This window comes from Centruroides sculpturatus, unplaced genomic scaffold, assembly GCF_000671375.1.
Source record: "Centruroides sculpturatus isolate CEXI.00-Female unplaced genomic scaffold, Cexi_2.0 scaffold1815, whole genome shotgun sequence".
Classification (NCBI taxonomy): Eukaryota; Metazoa; Arthropoda; class Arachnida; order Scorpiones; family Buthidae; genus Centruroides; species Centruroides sculpturatus.
This window is the reverse complement of record NW_019386215.1, coordinates 95,867-116,751: the sequence shown is the minus strand read 5'-3', so window position 1 is coordinate 116,751 and position 20,885 is coordinate 95,867. Positions and strand designations below refer to the sequence as shown.

The window sequence follows — 20,885 nt, the reverse complement described above, 5'->3', positions numbered from 1 at the left end:
ATGTGACTGAGCGCGCCTAACGGAATTTAGGCCTAGGGGTTAAAAATAAAATTGGCATTGCGAGCTTAAGGGAACATAGCGTGAAAAACGAACAAAGCAATCACCATCGATTGCTTTGTTCTTGGATCGCCTTCCCGTGTCTGCAAGTGCAGAGATCGCTTCTTTCTTTCCGGCTCCGCCTCAATATCGCGATATGATAGTCACGCGATGTCCTAGTTAAACGTAATAATTCCAACAATTGTTTTGATATTTATTATTAAATTAATAAAAGAAACAATATTTATCGAAGACAATGAAGATATGACGTCGGGCATTGTAAAAACTTTTATTTTAGAGTCCATCGTTTAGAATTTCCAGGCTATGAGGTTTCGATTGGTGTAATTTCGTACAACACTTGATTGCCAAGGAGTGCGTCATCATGATGTGTGACCCCAAATAAAATCCAAGGCTTTTTGATTCAGTTACGTGATTGATACAGGATTGTTAAGTATTTAGCAATAGATGTGTCGTTTAAGGCACTAATTTCATCAATTTCTTCTGTTTCAATGCCACACATCCTCACAAAATCCCTCGCGATAACATTGACAATTGAACCATTATCTAATTTGTTCGCCTCATCCATTCATTTACATATCAAGCACCATTGCTGTAAATACTTCCTCTCCCAGGTCCTCGTCACTCATGATGTCGAGTGGTAGCTAAAGAGGCTCTGAACACACTATCAGTTTTTCTGCTTATAACGTTTAAATCTAATGCTAAAGCTTACACAGATAGTTTTTTAAGGATACGTTGATTGAAAAGAATGGGCATTTCACTTAAACTGACTAAGAATGACAAACTTCTGCAGATAGAAATAATCTAATAACTGATAACTGATCTTATTTTATTAATGATTTTGTGTAAAATTATTGAAAGATTACAATATTAAAAAAGTTTTATTTTTTATATACTTTTATAGTGTTTCAATATTTTATGGTTACTATACATTGCTAAAATTATCTGTTAAATTTAATATAGATATACAATCTCAGCATATCGCTTATTTCCTTTTTTTAAATTTATTTTTACAGTAAAATTTCTTTTACTTTAAAAATAATATTTATTATGGAAATATTTACACTTATGAACATGAAAAGTTTATTTTATATAATAGAGGTGCCGTTAGTTCAAAAAAATCATCACGATTTATCACAGTTAATGACTGCAATTACTAAATTTCCTCTTGAGTAAAAACTAACTTTTTTTTTTTATTTTAAAAGTATGCATATTGCTTTAGGTGTTGGACGGAAGGATGATTACAAAATTCTTTGGTTTATTCATTGTGCGTGGTTCCATAACTGATGGTTTTGACAGTTTGAACGGGGGTAATTTTCAACTTCTCCTTTTTCCTACAAAATTTATACAAATATTAGAAAATATTATTATTTATTATATTTATCTTAATAAAACTAAATATATATATAACATATATAACTCCACTCAAATAGAATATATTAAAACCAACACTTAAAAGCATTCAACTTAATACAATACAGTTGAACAAAACTTTACTATTTTTACTTTCCCAGCTTGTTACATATATAACACGGGAAAGTATTGTAATCGTGTCAAATTTGACCCTTTGACTTTTTTGCGAATCTCCACGTTTTGAGACCCCTAAACCCCCAAAAAAGGTAAACAAAAATTCAGCAACGACTTACTTAACTTTCCCGGCAACATTTAAAATTTTGGTGGCGAATCATTATACTCGAATCATTAATTTAGTGTATTTTACTACTTGAAATGCTTATAAAAAGAATTTTAAATCGTTGTTGTCATATAAATAACAAATTTTTAATGAATTATTCATGCAGTTAACGAGTATTATTTTTTTCTGCTTTGGTGATTTTAACCTGTGATTTTTATGAAAGTAATGAAGGAAATGAACGTTTTTAATTATTTATTATATAACTTATTATGTAATATTAAATTATGAGTACTTACTTGCTGAATATATTAGAAAAGTTACTAGTTAACATCTCACTTTCTTCTATGGTTTGTGGCAGATGTTTACCTTTTGTTTCTGGTAGCCACAAAGTCAATATTGCCGACAGGAAACTGATAATTCCAACAACAATTAAGGGCAACATATGAGATATTGATGACTAAAGAAAATAAAAAGACAATTTTATGTATTAAATTTGTATTTGTATGTAGTTATGTTATATATAATTAACATACCAACATGAAAAGGTAGGGTGAACCTATGCTAGCAGCACTTGCTACCAGTGACGAAGCTGAGAGGGCGGAATTTCGTAATACAGTAGGAAACAATTCCGAACCATAAACGTAAACGATGGCCCATGCCCCAGCAATACAGAATTTTCCAATATTTGTTAAAGTAACGATGAGCCATACGTAATCTATCAAGAATACTTAACATATCAGTAAAATGTAGTCGATTTTAAGGTAAGTAAAGGTAAGTAAGGGAGAAAAACGGTTTAAAAATATATACTTGACACATTATTCTATGATATTTTAATGTAGGATAAGAATAAAAATAAAGTTTTATTAGATATTAAACGTGGAATCAATTTCTTAAATCATGATATTTGTTTTGTCATGTTATTTTTTAATTGTAAAACTGCATTTCATTTCATGCATTTCAGTATATTTAAATATTTATAATTATTAAAATTTTAAAATTTTTCATACACAGTAATTGTACACGTGTATGAATACAGTACGACAGAATTTTTAATCGAGTTACCCCATGTGAAAACCTATTAACCAGCCTTTATAAGATAGTCTTAAGGTACAGTACGTTCAGAAGACGAACATGGTTCAATAGCTGAGCCATGTTCAGTATCGCAGAATTCTTACTAAGTTATGCTGCGATGTTAAACTCTCGTTCAGCTATTATTCGAGTCCTCCCACTGCTAGAAGTCTAACCATAGAAGAGTTGACTTTAACTTTGTACCACTGTGAAAGTTATGGATCGTTGAACACTAATAACTAGGCTAATTCACGACAAAATATAGTCGGAAGGAAGGCGTAACATGTCACACACGCCCTTAATTACTATTACAAAATTATTATTATTATTATTATGTATTATACTAATAAATTTGTTAAAAGGATGCTGGTAATAGTTCAAAGTTATGATGAACTGAACCGTAGTTTAGTCAGCTTGTTTTGTCTGGTGGTATGATTTGCAAAATGGCAACTCATGTTGGGCTATATGTGTATTTTTTTTTAACGTTTATGAAATTATAATTACGTCATTCAACATTTTTACACATAATCAATCTAACTTACTAACTCAGCACACCTTCAGAACACTTCGTTAATTCGTATTTATTGTATCAAATTTGGTACAATGAATACGAATTAACGAATAATCTAACGTATTAATCGTTTAAATCATCGTGCAGATTACTTTAAGAGGCAGGTCCAACATTAAACCTTTGATTTGTAAAATGATTGGTGGTTGGCTCTCATCGTTCAAGGGCTGGCTACTGGTTCTAATAGAGTGCTGTGTGAAGCTTAGTAAGTGATGAAACGGATAAAATATTAATCATAGATAGAAAAATACTTCCAAAATATTTTTAAGAAAGCACACTGGCATAATAACACACCGCAGGAGTGTCAAAATTAGGCAAACGTCTGTGTGTCTGCATGTATTTTAAATTCAGACCTGATGTTATAATTAGGGGAGGGATGTCTTGATTTATTAATGATTAGTGATGATAGGCCAGGAGAGCTCAAACAAGCGTAAATTTTTGCAGACGTAATAGTTGAACCATCCCATAATCTGCATTATATTGTAATCAAACATACCAAAATTCATACATTTTTATACCAATTTTGTAAAATAAAAACAAATTATAAATAGTAAACTAAATTTAGAACTTTCCCACATATAGCTGAAGCATACAAATAAGGTTAATTAACTTTTGGAGCCATTCTGTAGACTACATCCATGCGACCAAAAGTCAGTTAACCGTGTTTTGTATATCTATCTACACATCTGAATATAAATCGTAAATTAAGCTTACAACAACGTGGGTTTCTTTTTTTACAAAATTAATACAGAATTTTACTATTTAGGTACAAAACAATTTGGGCTATAAAATGGTTAAGAGACTTTTGGGCCAATCTGTATTTCAGTCTTGAAGTAAATCAACCTATTCGATTACAACTGACCGAATTTAATTCTTTTTTAAAAAAATTTAACAGAAATAAACTGAAAAAAGGAGCAAGAACTATGATTATTACAATATATTCAATTATTTATCTAATTTATTTATAATAATATTCAATTTTTTCCCTCTAATATTTGCTCTGTTGCGAACTTAAAATCGTTTGAAATTAATGACAGCATTATTAATTTTATAACCTTGATTATAACCTTGCTAATTTAATTTATTTTCAGCAAACCTTGCTTACAATAAACGATTTAGCAATTGCATTATTCACAATTGTATATAAAGTATTAATATAAATTATATATATCAATATATAGTTAATTTTATAAGTTTCTGTAGGAATTAATACATTTACAATGTTTATTTTTATCTGCGAATTAGTCAAAATGATATTTTACACGCCCCAATAACCGAGAAAATATGTGGATAAACAAGGAAAAGAAATGCAAAAATACTGTTCTGAGAAATAAACAAGTACTTTTTCTGATTTGAAAGTACTAAAATTCGTCCTTCAAAGTTACGAAAAACATTGAAATTTTCGCAATAATTTTCTGAGAATAAAGTAAATTGTCTTCTGAAAATTTATAGTTAAGCACAAACAATTCGTGTATCTACTACATTTTAATTCGTATTTATTATATAATACTGTATATACTAAATTTCAGTGAAGAGAAATCTTTTTTATACGATTATTTTACTAAACTCACACTAATTTGAATAATTAAATATTGAAAATATACTTACCTTGATTTATAAATGCGATACAAAGGCAAGATAATCCACCAACTCCCAAGGTTATAAACATAGACCACATTCTACCTACTTTCTCCATGACTATCCAAGAGAATACAATGCCAGGTACCTCTACAGCAGAGGATATAGCACATCCTAAATACAGGTTGATATCGAGAAGAGAAACTCCAAATGAAAATACTGGATAACAAAAACACATCACGGCCCAATCGAAAGTGAGAATAATGAAGTTTTTTCTCATAACAGGATATTTAAGAAGATCTAAATACGATGGTTCAGCCATTTCGTATTCCTGTATGAATAAGGATTGTTTTAATTATAATAATTAAAAATTCAAACTGCTGTTAGGGTTTATATTAGAAAAATATGAGATTAACCACTATTATTTTGCATAGCTTCTTAGTCTAATCTATGTAAAAACGTATGCGGGGTGGTCCTGAGAATGTGAGGAATTTAAAATTGATTCAAGGGTATCTAGAAGAGATCAGGAGGAGCAAATGTCTATCCTGAGATTTGTTTTTTCTTTCAGTAGTCTTCTTTGAATCTTTTTTCAAATAATTTTATAAGGAAAATTGTATTTTTGTATGAATAAATTTACTTTAATAGTCGTTACAATGCGACAAGATGGCCCCTGCAATTTTCCTTCAAGCCGTACACGGATGGTGAATTATTTGGAAGATCTTTTAGAATAATTGGAGTATTCTCTTTATATGTGTTTATTATTTACTTTCATAAAAATAGAGGAAGATAGGGTACAAGTATTTAAAAACACCTGTTTAAGGAACAATTTTAATGAATCAATTGGTTGATTACTTGATCATATTTTGCCTCGAGACAAAATTCTGCTCTTTCATTTGATTACTGTTGAAGCCTTTAAAGCACGGTCTCTAAACGTAGCACTGATCTGGTTATTAATGACACCAGCTCATTGAACTGTAAGAAATTTGATACCACGAAACGTTTTGACATTTACGAGTAAATAAGAATATTATCATTTAATTTTTGCACTTACTCTAACCTTTTTGCTCTTGTAACATAAATGAGTCTTCAAGAAATTCGGTCCGATATTTCTCTTATTATACTTTGCTATTTTCTGCACAATTTCTTCAGCTTCTTCATAACGATCCTGACTGACTAACCATCTTGGAGACTCTGGAACAAAACTAATAACAAAATACAGAATATTACAAGATAGAAATTAAGGTAATGTATATGATAATATGCATATTATATAGCTTACAAAAAATAGATAAAGAGCAAAAGAAGAGGAAACGAAGTGGCTAGAGATATAGGAAACCATTCCTGCAAACTGTATGCAATTCCAGAAGTTATAACTAACCCAACAGAAAAGCTTGCGCTACTTAGCATCCCATCTCTTGTTCGTTTCTCCACAGATATAATTTCCATAGCTAGAATAAACGGTTATTTTTATTCATACTAAGAACAAATTTATTGAATTTTTTAAAAATCAGATAATGATTAAAGTTACCTATTACAAACGGTAACTGGAAGAATGCAGGAAATGCCATGCCACTTAAGAAACGATACACAATATATGCTATGTAATTTGAAGGAAAACATGATATTATACTTATTGCTGCGTAAAAAGTACAGCTGGAAATAAAGCCTATTCTTCTACCCCATCTGCAATAAATGAAACTGTTATTATAATATTGATATATATGCGTAGTAAATATATATATAATATTAAATTGCAATTTATACCTTAAAACAGTTATATAATAATTGTGTAAGATAAAACGATTATAAACTTCTACATCTTCGATGATGCATGTTTTTACAGAATTATATAAAACCTATAAATCATATATTCTTTTTATGCATAAGTTGTGTGCATTTATACATATTATATTAAGACAGTCTTATAACATAAGTTTACTCTTATATAATTAGGTAGTTAATATGATTTCCGGATGATCTTAATAAAATACCCCTATTCAACGCTGTCTACGGAGATATTTAGCGGTCCAAATGCAACCAAAATTATGGTGACATTTCAGGTTAAAAGATTAGCACCAAAACTCGCCACTAAATCACTTTTGGCGCTGTGAGTAACCAGCTTTTTATTTGACAAAACATTCGTGCTATACAGGGATCTTAGAAATGCAGACTTTAATACGATCTCAATTATAAAGGTGTAAAAACTGTAGGAAATAAACAGTTCGTTCAACAGTTGACTCTTAAGAATTTTAATTTAGTTTTGTTTTATGTGTAACATTATTATTTTACCGCATCATTTGCATTATTATTCTCTACGTTAAAGAAATAAAAATTTTATTAACAACGTAAAAGAATTAAATCTACAGAGACTTATTTTCTTTAAACGGGAAACGACGTCACCAATTTTAATCTCTTGTTTTATAAGCTTTAAACGCGCGGAATTATAATAGTATTAATAACGTTATTAATTAACATAACTGCATAATTATATTTTTACCTAATGACTACAAGCTGTTTATTATGACGTAATATAGTTTTTAAGGTCGTAACTAATTACAATGTTACGTGATAAAGATTTGAAATTTCATGCGTGAATAAAACATAAGACATGGTAAAAGATGTGCAATCGTTCAAACATACAAAGACAAATATTTGAAATTAGTAATAATAAATGCAGCTGAATCAAGAACAAAGTAAAGTTTATCACAAGTAGTTTCAATGTATGAAGTAAAAAGTATTCTTTGTTTGTAGAAGAAATAAAATGAAGAAGAAGAAGCCAAAGAGAGAGCAAAAACTGAGAACAGGGAAGCAACAAGGAGCAAAAAATAAATAAACAAGGAGTAGCAGAGTAGCATGATAAACAGAGCATGAACTTAATGCTTCTCTTAAATTAAACAGGCGATTCCTTTTATAAGATAAATTAATTAACTTAATTAATAAAGAACATATTAGACATTGATTTTTAAGTATTATTTATATGTATTTTTAGTCACTAAGCTGGCTAGAAAGTAAGAAAATAGGCTTAGGTTAGCTAAATTATCTTTTATGTCAAATTTTGTAACAGTAAATATGTCGAAAATTCACAAGAGATTGAGTTAAATAAATTAGCTTTTTAAATAAGCAAAAAATATAAAAATACATTAATAAATTGATAATAAAATATTAGTTAAAGTATACTTTAATAAAATTATAAAGGAAAACATCCGCCGACTTTAAAAATTACGAGTATTTTTTTATGTTGAAATTTAAACTGCTTATAAACTGAAAACAACTAAAGTCATATTTTAAAGCTTAAATACTGAAAATCATAGAAATATTTCAAAAAAGTATTATAGTAATAACTTAGATCTTACTTATCTCCAACGTAACCGAACCAAAGACTTCCAACAATTCCTCCAACATAATAAAGCGAAAGTGCTACAGTTGGCATCCAATCTTTATCACACACGACATTAAACTATTAAAATAATAAAATAGAAGGCATTAATAATTAAAATTCTTTACGTAAAAAGTAATAATAATATTACTATTATTTTTTTAATTTACCTTTTCTATCAAAGTGGTACGAAAGACAGAATGGTCGTAACTCCAACCGTGTTGACAATTTACCTTGGGCCAGTTTTCGTTGGGTACGAAAGAACGATTTAGTAGTAATTGTGTATAATTTACATCATACATCTGACATTTGCTATGAGTTTCGACTCCATCCAACGTTTCTAAAGGCAAGCTTAAATTTTTCTGTAAATCCAAAGGTAGATGCGATAACTCCGGAACGAAGCACCAGTAATCCGGAGTACCGGATACGTATACAAAATTAAAATAACCGAATGCAGAGGCTATAAGACTCGGTACCATGACAAACCAAAATATAACCTTTTGATATACCCCATAACCGTCCAAAAGTGGTAAAATTTCGTCGAAATCCATCGTTTGATTCTGTAGACATTTACGGCTTTGAGTGAAGTATGAAGTAACGTAAGTTACATATGCAGTGTAATGGTCGAATGGTTACGTCATCTTGCCATTCATTATTAAAACTGCAAGTCTTAGACTATACTCTTATATAATTTTAATCATTAACTTTCGTTGGGAAATCAAAAGATAAAATAAAACTTGAAAAGAAACTTATAAATTTAAATAATAATAATAATAATAATCTTAGCTTTGAGCCGTATATTTTATTAACTCTAATAATTAGTTGCATATAGGCTTATATACAGGCTGACTCGAAAGTCAGTTAACCGAATGGTTCAAACTGGTTTGTATCAGCTACATCTATATTATTTGGCCTTCATTGGTTTTCATTGGAAGTGATTGAAATCGCGAGTATAACATGCAACCGATTACATTAATAACTTATTCAGTTATTGACATAAATGTGGGCAGTGGATTCGAATACGGACCATTACGATGGAAGGATAACACAGATTAAAAGATATAAACATCACCAATCAGAATAGAGAATAGTGGCCGAAGCGCTGCCTAACAGACATTTCGCGCACTAACAATTACAGTCTAATACTGTAGAGCAGCGTTTCTCAAAGTGGGCGATAACGCCCCCTTGTGGGCGCTGGAGGCTTTCAGGGGGGCAGTAGAAGGCTCAAAGAGAATTGGGGGGCGTTAAGGAAATATAGAGGGGCGACGGCAGACAAATTCTATATATAAAAATTCGACGGAATATATATAAAATGTTGACATTTTATATATTTTTTATTTTTTATTGAAGGTCACAACTTGAATATTTCTAACACATTGACTTTTATTTTAGCTCAGCGTTTCTCAAAGTAAGCAATAACGCCCCCTTCTGGCGCGATGAATAGATCTATGATAGAGGCAGGGTATTGAACGGTGACCAAAGGCAAAATTGGGGCTGATAAGAGGAAACATTGCGTTTAATGGTTTCCAGATGATGAGAACAATGTACAGTAAGGGCACAAAGTGTGAGATTCATAGAAAAGTTTTCCTAAGAATATTTCCAATCCTTTTCTCACACAAGAGAAAATGGGTTAGGGGGCGTTGGGTATAACTTTATGGAACAAAGGGGGCGGTGGATCGAAAAAGTTTGAGAATCACTGCTGTAGAGGAAAAGGTGGTATTATGAAACCCTGTAGGTATTATGGAACCCCTCCATTTCAAACTGATAATAAAGACGAACTGTAGTGGATTGTGGCTGAACTGCACTAGGAAGACATCCACAGCAAGGGGGAAAACCTGTTTCACTTCAGTTAAACGGTTGTCCGTAGTGAATCAGCATATTTGTGTTTTTCGAAATTCGAAAGTTTTGAATGGTAAGTGAATTTAATTGCTGTTTTTCTAAAATATAAATCGTGTAGTTGTAGGTTCACTGGTACATGTATTCCGTTCCAGAGACTTACAGGTACATATTAATCTGTGTGATGTTCACGTTTTTAAAAGTTTGATCTTGACAGACATAAGTTAATTCAAGATGGCGATGCGTGAAATACGAACCCCATTGGTGCTTTAAATATGGAACCCAACTCCTCTGGGAACCCAACTCCTCTGAACTCTCTCTTTGCAAGCAGACATTCGTCCAAAGCAATGTGTGAAAAAGACACTAGGTAGAAAGCCTAGCGTCTGAGAATATCGAAAGAGTTGCTGGAATATATATTGTTGATGGAGGTCATATTTTTTTTAATTAAGAAAGCATTTTTTCAATAAAATACATTGGAGTAAATAATTTTGTAATTATTTAACATTATTTGTACTTTCCTATTTGTTTTTGGATACATTAAAGCATTTTTTGAAAACACAGTAAGGTTCCATATTACCACCCGGTTTTCCCTAAGCCTACTTTCTGACTTTTTGTACAGAAGCCTTCAAAAACCATACTTATAGTTACACTAGNTATTTAACATTATTTGTACTTTCCTATTTGTTTTTGGATACATTAAAGCATTTTTTGAAAACACAGTAAGGTTCCATATTACCACCCGGTTTTCCCTAAGCCTACTTTCTGACTTTTTGTACAGAAGCCTTCAAAAACCATACTTATAGTTACACTAGTGAAAAAACCAATTACGAACATTTAGTTTAATAGTTACCAGTACTTTTCGCACAAAAACTGTGGGTGTAGTTATGATAACTTGTTTACAATTCACTATAATGTAATTGGGGTTCCATAATACCACCTTCTCCTCTATTCTGAAATAAGTGTATATTCAAACTACGATAGACACTTTAGAACAGCGGTTTCCAACCTTTTTTCATCAGCGTACCCCGTGGCATTTCCAACTTCCCAACGAGCAACGCATGCGCAAATCTCACACTGCCTGTTTATAGAGAGTGTCGCCATTTTGAATTTTATTTTGACTCGGTTCTCAGTTTCCCGAGTACCTACAAGTCTGTTTTTTATGCGCGCTTTGGGAACCTAATACTTTGTGCCAAATTGCAAATTTTGACATGTACTCCTTCATATCTCTAAGCTAGTAACACAGCAGGCAGTACGATTTTATAAACAAGACATAGTCTTATCAATAAAAAAATAATAAAAATACTGAATAAATAATGAAAAAAAATTATCGCTTGTAGAGAAAATCTGGAGAAACTAGTCATCTCCTTTTCCTTACTAACAATAAAAAATACTTTTTTATAAACAAAAGAATACTTTTTCAAATAACTCGTGGGGATATTGTTGAGAGATAATAAGAATAACAGTAACACACCCCACCATCAAAAGTGTGTAGCATAATCACTAATCACACATAATGGTATCCCCACTACCATTAACCGACTGAGCAACATTTATTGATCTGTTGCATTGTACAATCGGCAGCATACGTTTTTATTTCTATTTTTGCATTTTGAAATGTATAATAAAGTTTGTGGTTGTTGCAAGGAACATTTTTTACCTAATAATTTTTTAATACTATTAATTTATGATACATAATATATTATTTTTTCTGCCATAATAAGTAACTTTTTCTGTACCCCTAAACAACCTATCGCATATCCCCAGGGGGACTCATACCCGGGTTGGGAATCGCTGCTTTAGAACATAGGGAATTGGTCTCTTGTTACCGAAATCAGTTATGTCGGAGTCTGTAAAATCGAGGGTCAAAACATTTAGATTCAAATAAATGAGCTATTTTTTATAAGGAGATAATAATTCCATATTAGCATACCTAGTTAATTAGCCATTATTCTCAAATTAGAGACGTAAATAAAAAAATAAAGATGGTATGAAGATATGCAGTTATACTTTAGTCTCATTCTACTATTCATAGGGATACATTAAAAACCGTAAAGTCAATCCGTAAATTAATGTATCCGAAATTTACTATTATACATGAATATGATTTATGGGTGGTATAAAAGCCTATATATATATATATACACTGTATACTGATAGTTATTGCACTTTAATTAACGATATTATACTTTAATCAAAATTCTAATAGAAGACAGCATTTTAATCATTGAAGGCCCACCAGTAGCCAAGCGGTTCTGTTCCCCAAACACTGGAAGTTCGGTCGTAGGTTCACATCTCGCCAAGATAGGCTAGCTACGTAAGTTTTCCGGATTTTCTCCACGTCTGAAACTCCTGAATAGGGACCAGTTATTCTTAAAAAGACCTCCAGGAAGGCATCCTCTAGGTAGTTCGTCCAAGTGTGTTGCATTGCCAAGACATACAATCATCATTGAAGAGAGCCAATGAGGTCTTTTTTTAAGTACCATTGATTTGACCAGTCCAACAATGAGAGCTCCTGGATGGTAAAGACAAGGCTAACTATAAATCCAAAACGAGCCGCCCATGAAAAATGGCTAAAGCTTGCTCGGGTCTCATGGAGCCGACAGTGTTATCAGTCAATTTTTCAGGCAGAGGTTATGCTCTTCATCAGACAATCTTATAGACCTGGCCGAACTCCTAATGATCCCGAATTGAAAGGATTTTTATTATCTATAATAATTTAATGAAAAGTCTCAAAATCCGAATTTCTTTGGCAGAAAAGGTTAATATTTGGGAGGGCAGTATGCAAGATACTACCCACGTGGCGAGTTGTCGTATATATATAAACCAAGAATCTTATTTAAAACGACAATCAAGAATTATTATTCAGTAATAATAATAGTGATCACTCTTTGAACTTGGAATATTTTTATCGAATGCAAATAAGATTTATCTAGAGACCAATTTGTGAGCCGCCGGGGAGGTCGGAAACCGTCGATTCTCCCTTTTCAGCTACAGGTTCGGCTAAACCTACTCACGTGTCAAGATGGCTAAATTTCGAATGCGGTCCCGAAGGGTCGGGATTTTTGTTGTCAGGTCGAGTGGAGGAGGTGAGAGGGGTCGTCGACGCGGCGTAGGCGATATACGAGTAGACAACACCATTTAACAATGAGAACAACAATTTATTAGATAAACGAAAAGAAAATAATTTAAAGAATACAAAAATCTAACATCGGAGAAGTGAATTTAGTTCACTAGCTCCTAACTCGCGGAGAGAGAGTTTACATTAATTGTTTCATACCTCTAGTTTACTTCCACGTAGGCACAGAGTTCGAAGCACAAATTTAAAGTTAAAGTTTCCCGGAGACTTAATCCTTTTAGATCCTTTTAGATCTTAGATGTGAGACTCCCCCGAGGACGGGGAAAGAAGTCGCTTTTATAGCTTCGGACTGGGAAAATCGGTCATGTGATCACCTATTGTGAGAGGTAGGGTTGGTCTTGCAGGTGTGGAGGTTAAAGTTGTTCCCGGGACCAAAACAAAATGACGAATTCGGACTTTATAAACTTTTTGTCTTGCAGCAGAGGAATGTCATTGTTCGAGGGTTGAATGTTTATATTAACGATGAAAGTTATAAGTTTCGATCGATATTTGATTCTTTTTTCTGACAATGTTATTTTAACGAGGAGGCGACAAATTTATTTTTAATACGTCGAAAATTTAGGAGGAAAATTAACAAATCTGGGCTTATTCTGAGGTCGGATCTCACAAATTTCATAGAAATATACTGTTGTGGCCCACATTATACTACAGATCAGGGATGTCAGCAGACAATGGAAAAAGTGTGTTAGCTAAACTTACCGTTTAGCTAACACACTTTACCGTAAAAGGTCGTACTTCGGTGCAATCTACCGAAGTTGTATGATTATTTTGTGGGAAAAGTTGTGTAAACGTACAATGTAACAAGACTTATAGTAAATCCCGGAAAATTTGGGAACGTTTTTTTCGAAAAACTGTCAGACAACTCCACTTTCATCCCCTATTAGTTCGAGTTAGCGGCGTTTAATGTNGTCGGAAGGAAGGCGTAACATGTCACACACGCCCTTAATTACTATTACAAAATTATTATTATTATTATTATGTATTATACTAATAAATTTGTTAAAAGGATGCTGGTAATAGTTCAAAGTTATGATGAACTGAACCGTAGTTTAGTCAGCTTGTTTTGTCTGGTGGTATGATTTGCAAAATGGCAACTCATGTTGGGCTATATGTGTATTTTTTTTTAACGTTTATGAAATTATAATTACGTCATTCAACATTTTTACACATAATCAATCTAACTTACTAACTCAGCACACCTTCAGAACACTTCGTTAATTCGTATTTATTGTATCAAATTTGGTACAATGAATACGAATTAACGAATAATCTAACGTATTAATCGTTTAAATCATCGTGCAGATTACTTTAAGAGGCAGGTCCAACATTAAACCTTTGATTTGTAAAATGATTGGTGGTTGGCTCTCATCGTTCAAGGGCTGGCTACTGGTTCTAATAGAGTGCTGTGTGAAGCTTAGTAAGTGATGAAACGGATAAAATATTAATCATAGATAGAAAAATACTTCCAAAATATTTTTAAGAAAGCACACTGGCATAATAACACACCGCAGGAGTGTCAAAATTAGGCAAACGTCTGTGTGTCTGCATGTATTTTAAATTCAGACCTGATGTTATAATTAGGGGAGGGATGTCTTGATTTATTAATGATTAGTGATGATAGGCCAGGAGAGCTCAAACAAGCGTAAATTTTTGCAGACGTAATAGTTGAACCATCCCATAATCTGCATTATATTGTAATCAAACATACCAAAATTCATACATTTTTATACCAATTTTGTAAAATAAAAACAAATTATAAATAGTAAACTAAATTTAGAACTTTCCCACATATAGCTGAAGCATACAAATAAGGTTAATTAACTTTTGGAGCCATTCTGTAGACTACATCCATGCGACCAAAAGTCAGTTAACCGTGTTTTGTATATCTATCTACACATCTGAATATAAATCGTAAATTAAGCTTACAACAACGTGGGTTTCTTTTTTTACAAAATTAATACAGAATTTTACTATTTAGGTACAAAACAATTTGGGCTATAAAATGGTTAAGAGACTTTTGGGCCAATCTGTATTTCAGTCTTGAAGTAAATCAACCTATTCGATTACAACTGACCGAATTTAATTCTTTTTTAAAAAAATTTAACAGAAATAAACTGAAAAAAGGAGCAAGAACTATGATTATTACAATATATTCAATTATTTATCTAATTTATTTATAATAATATTCAATTTTTTCCCTCTAATATTTGCTCTGTTGCGAACTTAAAATCGTTTGAAATTAATGACAGCATTATTAATTTTATAACCTTGATTATAACCTTGCTAATTTAATTTATTTTCAGCAAACCTTGCTTACAATAAACGATTTAGCAATTGCATTATTCACAATTGTATATAAAGTATTAATATAAATTATATATATCAATATATAGTTAATTTTATAAGTTTCTGTAGGAATTAATACATTTACAATGTTTATTTTTATCTGCGAATTAGTCAAAATGATATTTTACACGCCCCAATAACCGAGAAAATATGTGGATAAACAAGGAAAAGAAATGCAAAAATACTGTTCTGAGAAATAAACAAGTACTTTTTCTGATTTGAAAGTACTAAAATTCGTCCTTCAAAGTTACGAAAAACATTGAAATTTTCGCAATAATTTTCTGAGAATAAAGTAAATTGTCTTCTGAAAATTTATAGTTAAGCACAAACAATTCGTGTATCTACTACATTTTAATTCGTATTTATTATATAATACTGTATATACTAAATTTCAGTGAAGAGAAATCTTTTTTATACGATTATTTTACTAAACTCACACTAATTTGAATAATTAAATATTGAAAATATACTTACCTTGATTTATAAATGCGATACAAAGGCAAGATAATCCACCAACTCCCAAGGTTATAAACATAGACCACATTCTACCTACTTTCTCCATGACTATCCAAGAGAATACAATGCCAGGTACCTCTACAGCAGAGGATATAGCACATCCTAAATACAGGTTGATATCGAGAAGAGAAACTCCAAATGAAAATACTGGATAACAAAAACACATCACGGCCCAATCGAAAGTGAGAATAATGAAGTTTTTTCTCATAACAGGATATTTAAGAAGATCTAAATACGATGGTTCAGCCATTTCGTATTCCTGTATGAATAAGGATTGTTTTAATTATAATAATTAAAAATTCAAACTGCTGTTAGGGTTTATATTAGAAAAATATGAGATTAACCACTATTATTTTGCATAGCTTCTTAGTCTAATCTATGTAAAAACGTATGCGGGGTGGTCCTGAGAATGTGAGGAATTTAAAATTGATTCAAGGGTATCTAGAAGAGATCAGGAGGAGCAAATGTCTATCCTGAGATTTGTTTTTTCTTTCAGTAGTCTTCTTTGAATCTTTTTTCAAATAATTTTATAAGGAAAATTGTATTTTTGTATGAATAAATTTACTTTAATAGTCGTTACAATGCGACAAGATGGCCCCTGCAATTTTCCTTCAAGCCGTACACGGATGGTGAATTATTTGGAAGATCTTTTAGAATAATTGGAGTATTCTCTTTATATGTGTTTATTATTTACTTTCATAAAAATAGAGGAAGATAGGGTACAAGTATTTAAAAACACCTGTTTAAGGAACAATTTTAATGAATCAATTGGTTGATTACTTGATCATATTTTGCCTCGAGACAAAATTCTGCTCTTTCATTTGATTACTGTTGAAGCCTTTAAAGCACGGTCTCTAAACGTAGCACTGATCTGGTTATTAATGACACCAGCTCATTGAACTGTAAGAAATTTGATACCACGAAACGTTTTGACATTTACGAGTAAATAAGAATATTATCATTTAATTTTTGCACTTACTCTAACCTTTTTGCTCTTGTAACATAAATGAGTCTTCAAGAAATTCGGTCCGATATTTCTCTTATTATACTTTGCTATTTTCTGCACAATTTCTTCAGCTTCTTCATAACGATCCTGACTGACTAACCATCTTGGAGACTCTGGAACAAAACTAATAACAAAATACAGAATATTACAAGATAGAAATTAAGGTAATGTATATGATAATATGCATATTATATAGCTTACAAAAAATAGATAAAGAGCAAAAGAAGAGGAAACGAAGTGGCTAGAGATATAGGAAACCATTCCTGCAAACTGTATGCAATTCCAGAAGTTATAACTAACCCAACAGAAAAGCTTGCGCTACTTAGCATCCCATCTCTTGTTCGTTTCTCCACAGATATAATTTCCATAGCTAGAATAAACGGTTATTTTTATTCATACTAAGAACAAATTTATTGAATTTTTTAAAAATCAGATAATGATTAAAGTTACCTATTACAAACGGTAACTGGAAGAATGCAGGAAATGCCATGCCACTTAAGAAACGATACACAATATATGCTATGTAATTTGAAGGAAAACATGATATTATACTTATTGCTGCGTAAAAAGTACAGCTGGAAATAAAGCCTATTCTTCTACCCCATCTGCAATAAATGAAACTGTTATTATAATATTGATATATATGCGTAGTAAATATATATATAATATTAAATTGCAATTTATACCTTAAAACAGTTATATAATAATTGTGTAAGATAAAACGATTATAAACTTCTACATCTTCGATGATGCATGTTTTTACAGAATTATATAAAACCTATAAATCATATATTCTTTTTATGCATAAGTTGTGTGCATTTATACATATTATATTAAGACAGTCTTATAACATAAGTTTACTCTTATATAATTAGGTAGTTAATATGATTTCCGGATGATCTTAATAAAATACCCCTATTCAACGCTGTCTACGGAGATATTTAGCGGTCCAAATGCAACCAAAATTATGGTGACATTTCAGGTTAAAAGATTAGCACCAAAACTCGCCACTAAATCACTTTTGGCGCTGTGAGTAACCAGCTTTTTATTTGACAAAACACTCGTGCTATACAGGGATCTTAGAAATGCAGATTTTAATACGATCTCAATTATAAAGGTGTAAAAACTGTAGGAAATAAACAGTTCGTTCAACAGTTGACTCTTAAGAATTTTAATTTAGTTTTGTTTTATGTGTAACATTATTATTTTACCGCATCATTTGCATTATTATTCTCTACGTTAAAGAAATAAAAATTTTATTAACAACGTAAAAGAATTAAATCTACAGAGACTTATTTTCTTTAAACGGGAAACGACGTCACCAATTTTAATCTCTTGTTTTATAAGCTTTAAACGCGCGGAATTATAATAGTATTAATAACGTTATTAATTAACATAACTGCATAATTATATTTTTACCTAATGACTACAAGCTGTTTATTATGACGTAATATAGTTTTTAAGGTCGTAACTAATTACAATGTTACGTGATAAAGATTTGAAATTTCATGCGTGAATAAAACATAAGACATGGTAAAAGATGTGCAATCGTTCAAACATACAAAGACAAATATTTGAAATTAGTAATAATAAATGCAGCTGAATCAAGAACAAAGTAAAGTTTATCACAAGTAGTTTCAATGTATGAAGTAAAAAGTATTCTTTGTTTGTAGAAGAAATAAAATGAAGAAGAAGAAGCCAAAGAGAGAGCAAAAACTGAGAACAGGGAAGCAACAAGGAGCAAAAAATAAATAAACAAGGAGTAGCAGAGTAGCATGATAAACAGAGCATGAACTTAATGCTTCTCTTAAATTAAACAGGCGATTCCTTTTATAAGATAAATTAATTAACTTAATTAATAAAGAACATATTAGACATTGATTTTTAAGTATTATTTATATGTATTTTTAGTCACTAAGCTGGCTAGAAAGTAAGAAAATAGGCTTAGGTTAGCTAAATTATCTTTTATGTCAAATTTTGTAACAGTAAATATGTCGAAAATTCACAAGAGATTGAGTTAAATAAATTAGCTTTTTAAATAAGCAAAAAATATAAAAATACATTAATAAATTGATAATAAAATATTAGTTAAAGTATACTTTAATAAAATTATAAAGGAAAACATCCGCCGACTTTAAAAATTACGAGTATTTTTTTATGTTGAAATTTAAACTGCTTATAAACTGAAAACAACTAAAGTCATATTTTAAAGCTTAAATACTGAAAATCATAGAAATATTTCAAAAAAGTATTATAGTAATAACTTAGATCTTACTTATCTCCAACGTAACCGAACCAAAGACTTCCAACAATTCCTCCAACATAATAAAGCGAAAGTGCTACAGTTGGCATCCAATCTTTATCACACACGACATTAAACTATTAAAATAATAAAATAGAAGGCATTAATAATTAAAATTCTTTACGTAAAAAGTAATAATAATATTACTATTATTTTTTTAATTTACCTTTTCTATCAAAGTGGTACGAAAGACAGAATGGTCGTAACTCCAACCGTGTTGACAATTTACCTTGGGCCAGTTTTCGTTGGGTACGAAAGAACGATTTAGTAGTAATTGTGTATAATTTACATCATACATCTGACATTTGCTATGAGTTTCGACTCCATCCAACGTTTCTAAAGGCAAGCTTAAATTTTTCTGTAAATCCAAAGGTAGATGCGATAACTCCGGAACGAAGCACCAGTAATCCGGAGTACCGGATACGTATACAAAATTAAAATAACCGAATGCAGAGGCTATAAGACTCGGTACCATGACAAACCAAAATATAACCTTTTGATATACCCCATAACCGTCCAAAAGTGGTAAAATTTCGTCGAAATCCATCGTTTGATTCTGTAGACATTTACGGCTTTGAGTGAAGTATGAAGTAACGTAAGTTACATATGCAGTGTAATGGTCGAATGGTTACGTCATCTTGCCATTCATTATTAAAACTGCAAGTCTTAGACTATACTCTTATATAATTTTAATCATTAACTTTCGTTGGGAAATCAAAAGATAAAATAAAACTTGAAAAGAAACTTATAAATTTAAATAATAATAATAATAATAATCTTAGCTTTGAGCCGTATATTTTATTAACTCTAATAATTAGTTGCATATAGGCTTATATACAGGCTGACTCGAAAGTCAGTTAACCGAATGGTTCAAACTGGTTTGTATCAGCTACATCTATATTATTTGGCCTTCATTGGTTTTCATTGGAAGTGATTGAAATCGCGAGTATAACATGCAACCGATTACATTAATAACTTATTCAGTTATTGACATAAATGTGGGCAGTGGATTCGAATACGGACCATTACGATGGAAGGATAACACAGATTAAAAGATATAAACATCACCAATCAGAATAGAGAATAGTGGCCGAAGCGCTGCCTAACAGACATTTCGCGCACTAACAATTACAGTCTAATACTGTAGAGCAGCGTTTCTCAAAGTGGGCGATAACGCCCCCTTGTGGGCGCTGGAGGCTTTCAGGGGGGCAGTAGAAGGCTCAAAGAGAATTGGGGGGCGTTAAGGAAATATAGAGGGGCGACGGCAGACAAATTCTATATATAAAAATTCGACGGAATATATATAAAATGTTGACATTTTATATATTTTTTATTTTTTATTGAAGGTCACAACTTGAATATTTCTAACACATTGACTTTTATTTTAGCTCAGCGTTTCTCAAAGTAAGCAATAACGCCCCCTTCTGGCGCGATGAATAGATCTATGATAGAGGCAGGGTATTGAA

General features: G+C 31.3%; 2 protein-coding genes across 4 annotated transcripts; both read right to left on the bottom strand.

The window, feature by feature from the left end:
* Positions 1-277: 277 nt before the first annotated feature.
* LOC111614119 (organic cation transporter 1-like) lies at positions 278-13,544 on the bottom strand. Of its 3 annotated transcripts, XM_023355503.1 has the most exons (10): positions 13,391-13,544; positions 8,448-8,639; positions 8,255-8,358; positions 6,430-6,584; positions 6,181-6,349; positions 5,953-6,103; positions 4,932-5,232; positions 2,221-2,402; positions 1,984-2,144; positions 278-1,388 (listed from the first exon to the last, which is right to left on the bottom strand). In XM_023355503.1, the coding sequence occupies exons 2-10, from the start codon at positions 8,577-8,579 to the stop codon at positions 1,313-1,315; spliced, it is 1,431 nt and encodes a 476-aa protein (XP_023211271.1). In that variant the 5' UTR covers positions 8,580-8,639; positions 13,391-13,544; the 3' UTR covers positions 278-1,312. The 3 variants fall into 3 exon arrangements, with proteins under 3 accessions (XP_023211271.1, XP_023211269.1, XP_023211270.1); XM_023355501.1 differs by lacking the exon at positions 13,391-13,544 and having other exon boundaries at positions 8,448-8,939; XM_023355502.1 differs by lacking the exon at positions 13,391-13,544 and having other exon boundaries at positions 5,959-6,103; positions 8,448-8,939.
* LOC111614120 (carcinine transporter-like) lies at positions 11,884-20,077 on the bottom strand. Its single transcript, XM_023355504.1, has 7 exons — positions 19,586-20,077; positions 19,393-19,496; positions 17,568-17,722; positions 17,319-17,487; positions 17,091-17,241; positions 16,070-16,370; positions 11,884-11,960 (listed from the first exon to the last, which is right to left on the bottom strand). Exons 1-7 carry the CDS (start codon positions 19,964-19,966, stop codon positions 11,884-11,886), a joined length of 1,338 nt encoding a protein of 445 aa, XP_023211272.1. The 5' UTR covers positions 19,967-20,077.
* Between the last annotated feature and the right edge of the window lie 808 nt (positions 20,078-20,885).

Coding starts and splice junctions, on each gene's coding strand:
- LOC111614119 (XM_023355501.1), bottom strand. CDS start 8,828: ATGGATTTCGACGAAATTTTACCACTTTTGGACGGTTATGGGGTATAT. Junction 2,145..2,220: donor CACCCTACCTTTTCATGTTG/GTATGTTAATTA, acceptor TATTTTCTTTAG/TCATCAATATCTCATATGTT. Junction 1,389..1,983: donor TTTTCTAATATATTCAGCAA/GTAAGTACTCAT, acceptor TAAATTTTGTAG/GAAAAAGGAGAAGTTGAAAA.
- LOC111614120 (XM_023355504.1), bottom strand. CDS start 19,966: ATGGATTTCGACGAAATTTTACCACTTTTGGACGGTTATGGGGTATAT. Junction 17,723..19,392: donor TTCGGTTACGTTGGAGATAA/GTAAGATCTAAG, acceptor CATTTATTGCAG/ATGGGGTAGAAGAATAGGCT. Junction 16,371..17,090: donor ACAAGAGCAAAAAGGTTAGA/GTAAGTGCAAAA, acceptor TTATTCATACAG/GAATACGAAATGGCTGAACC.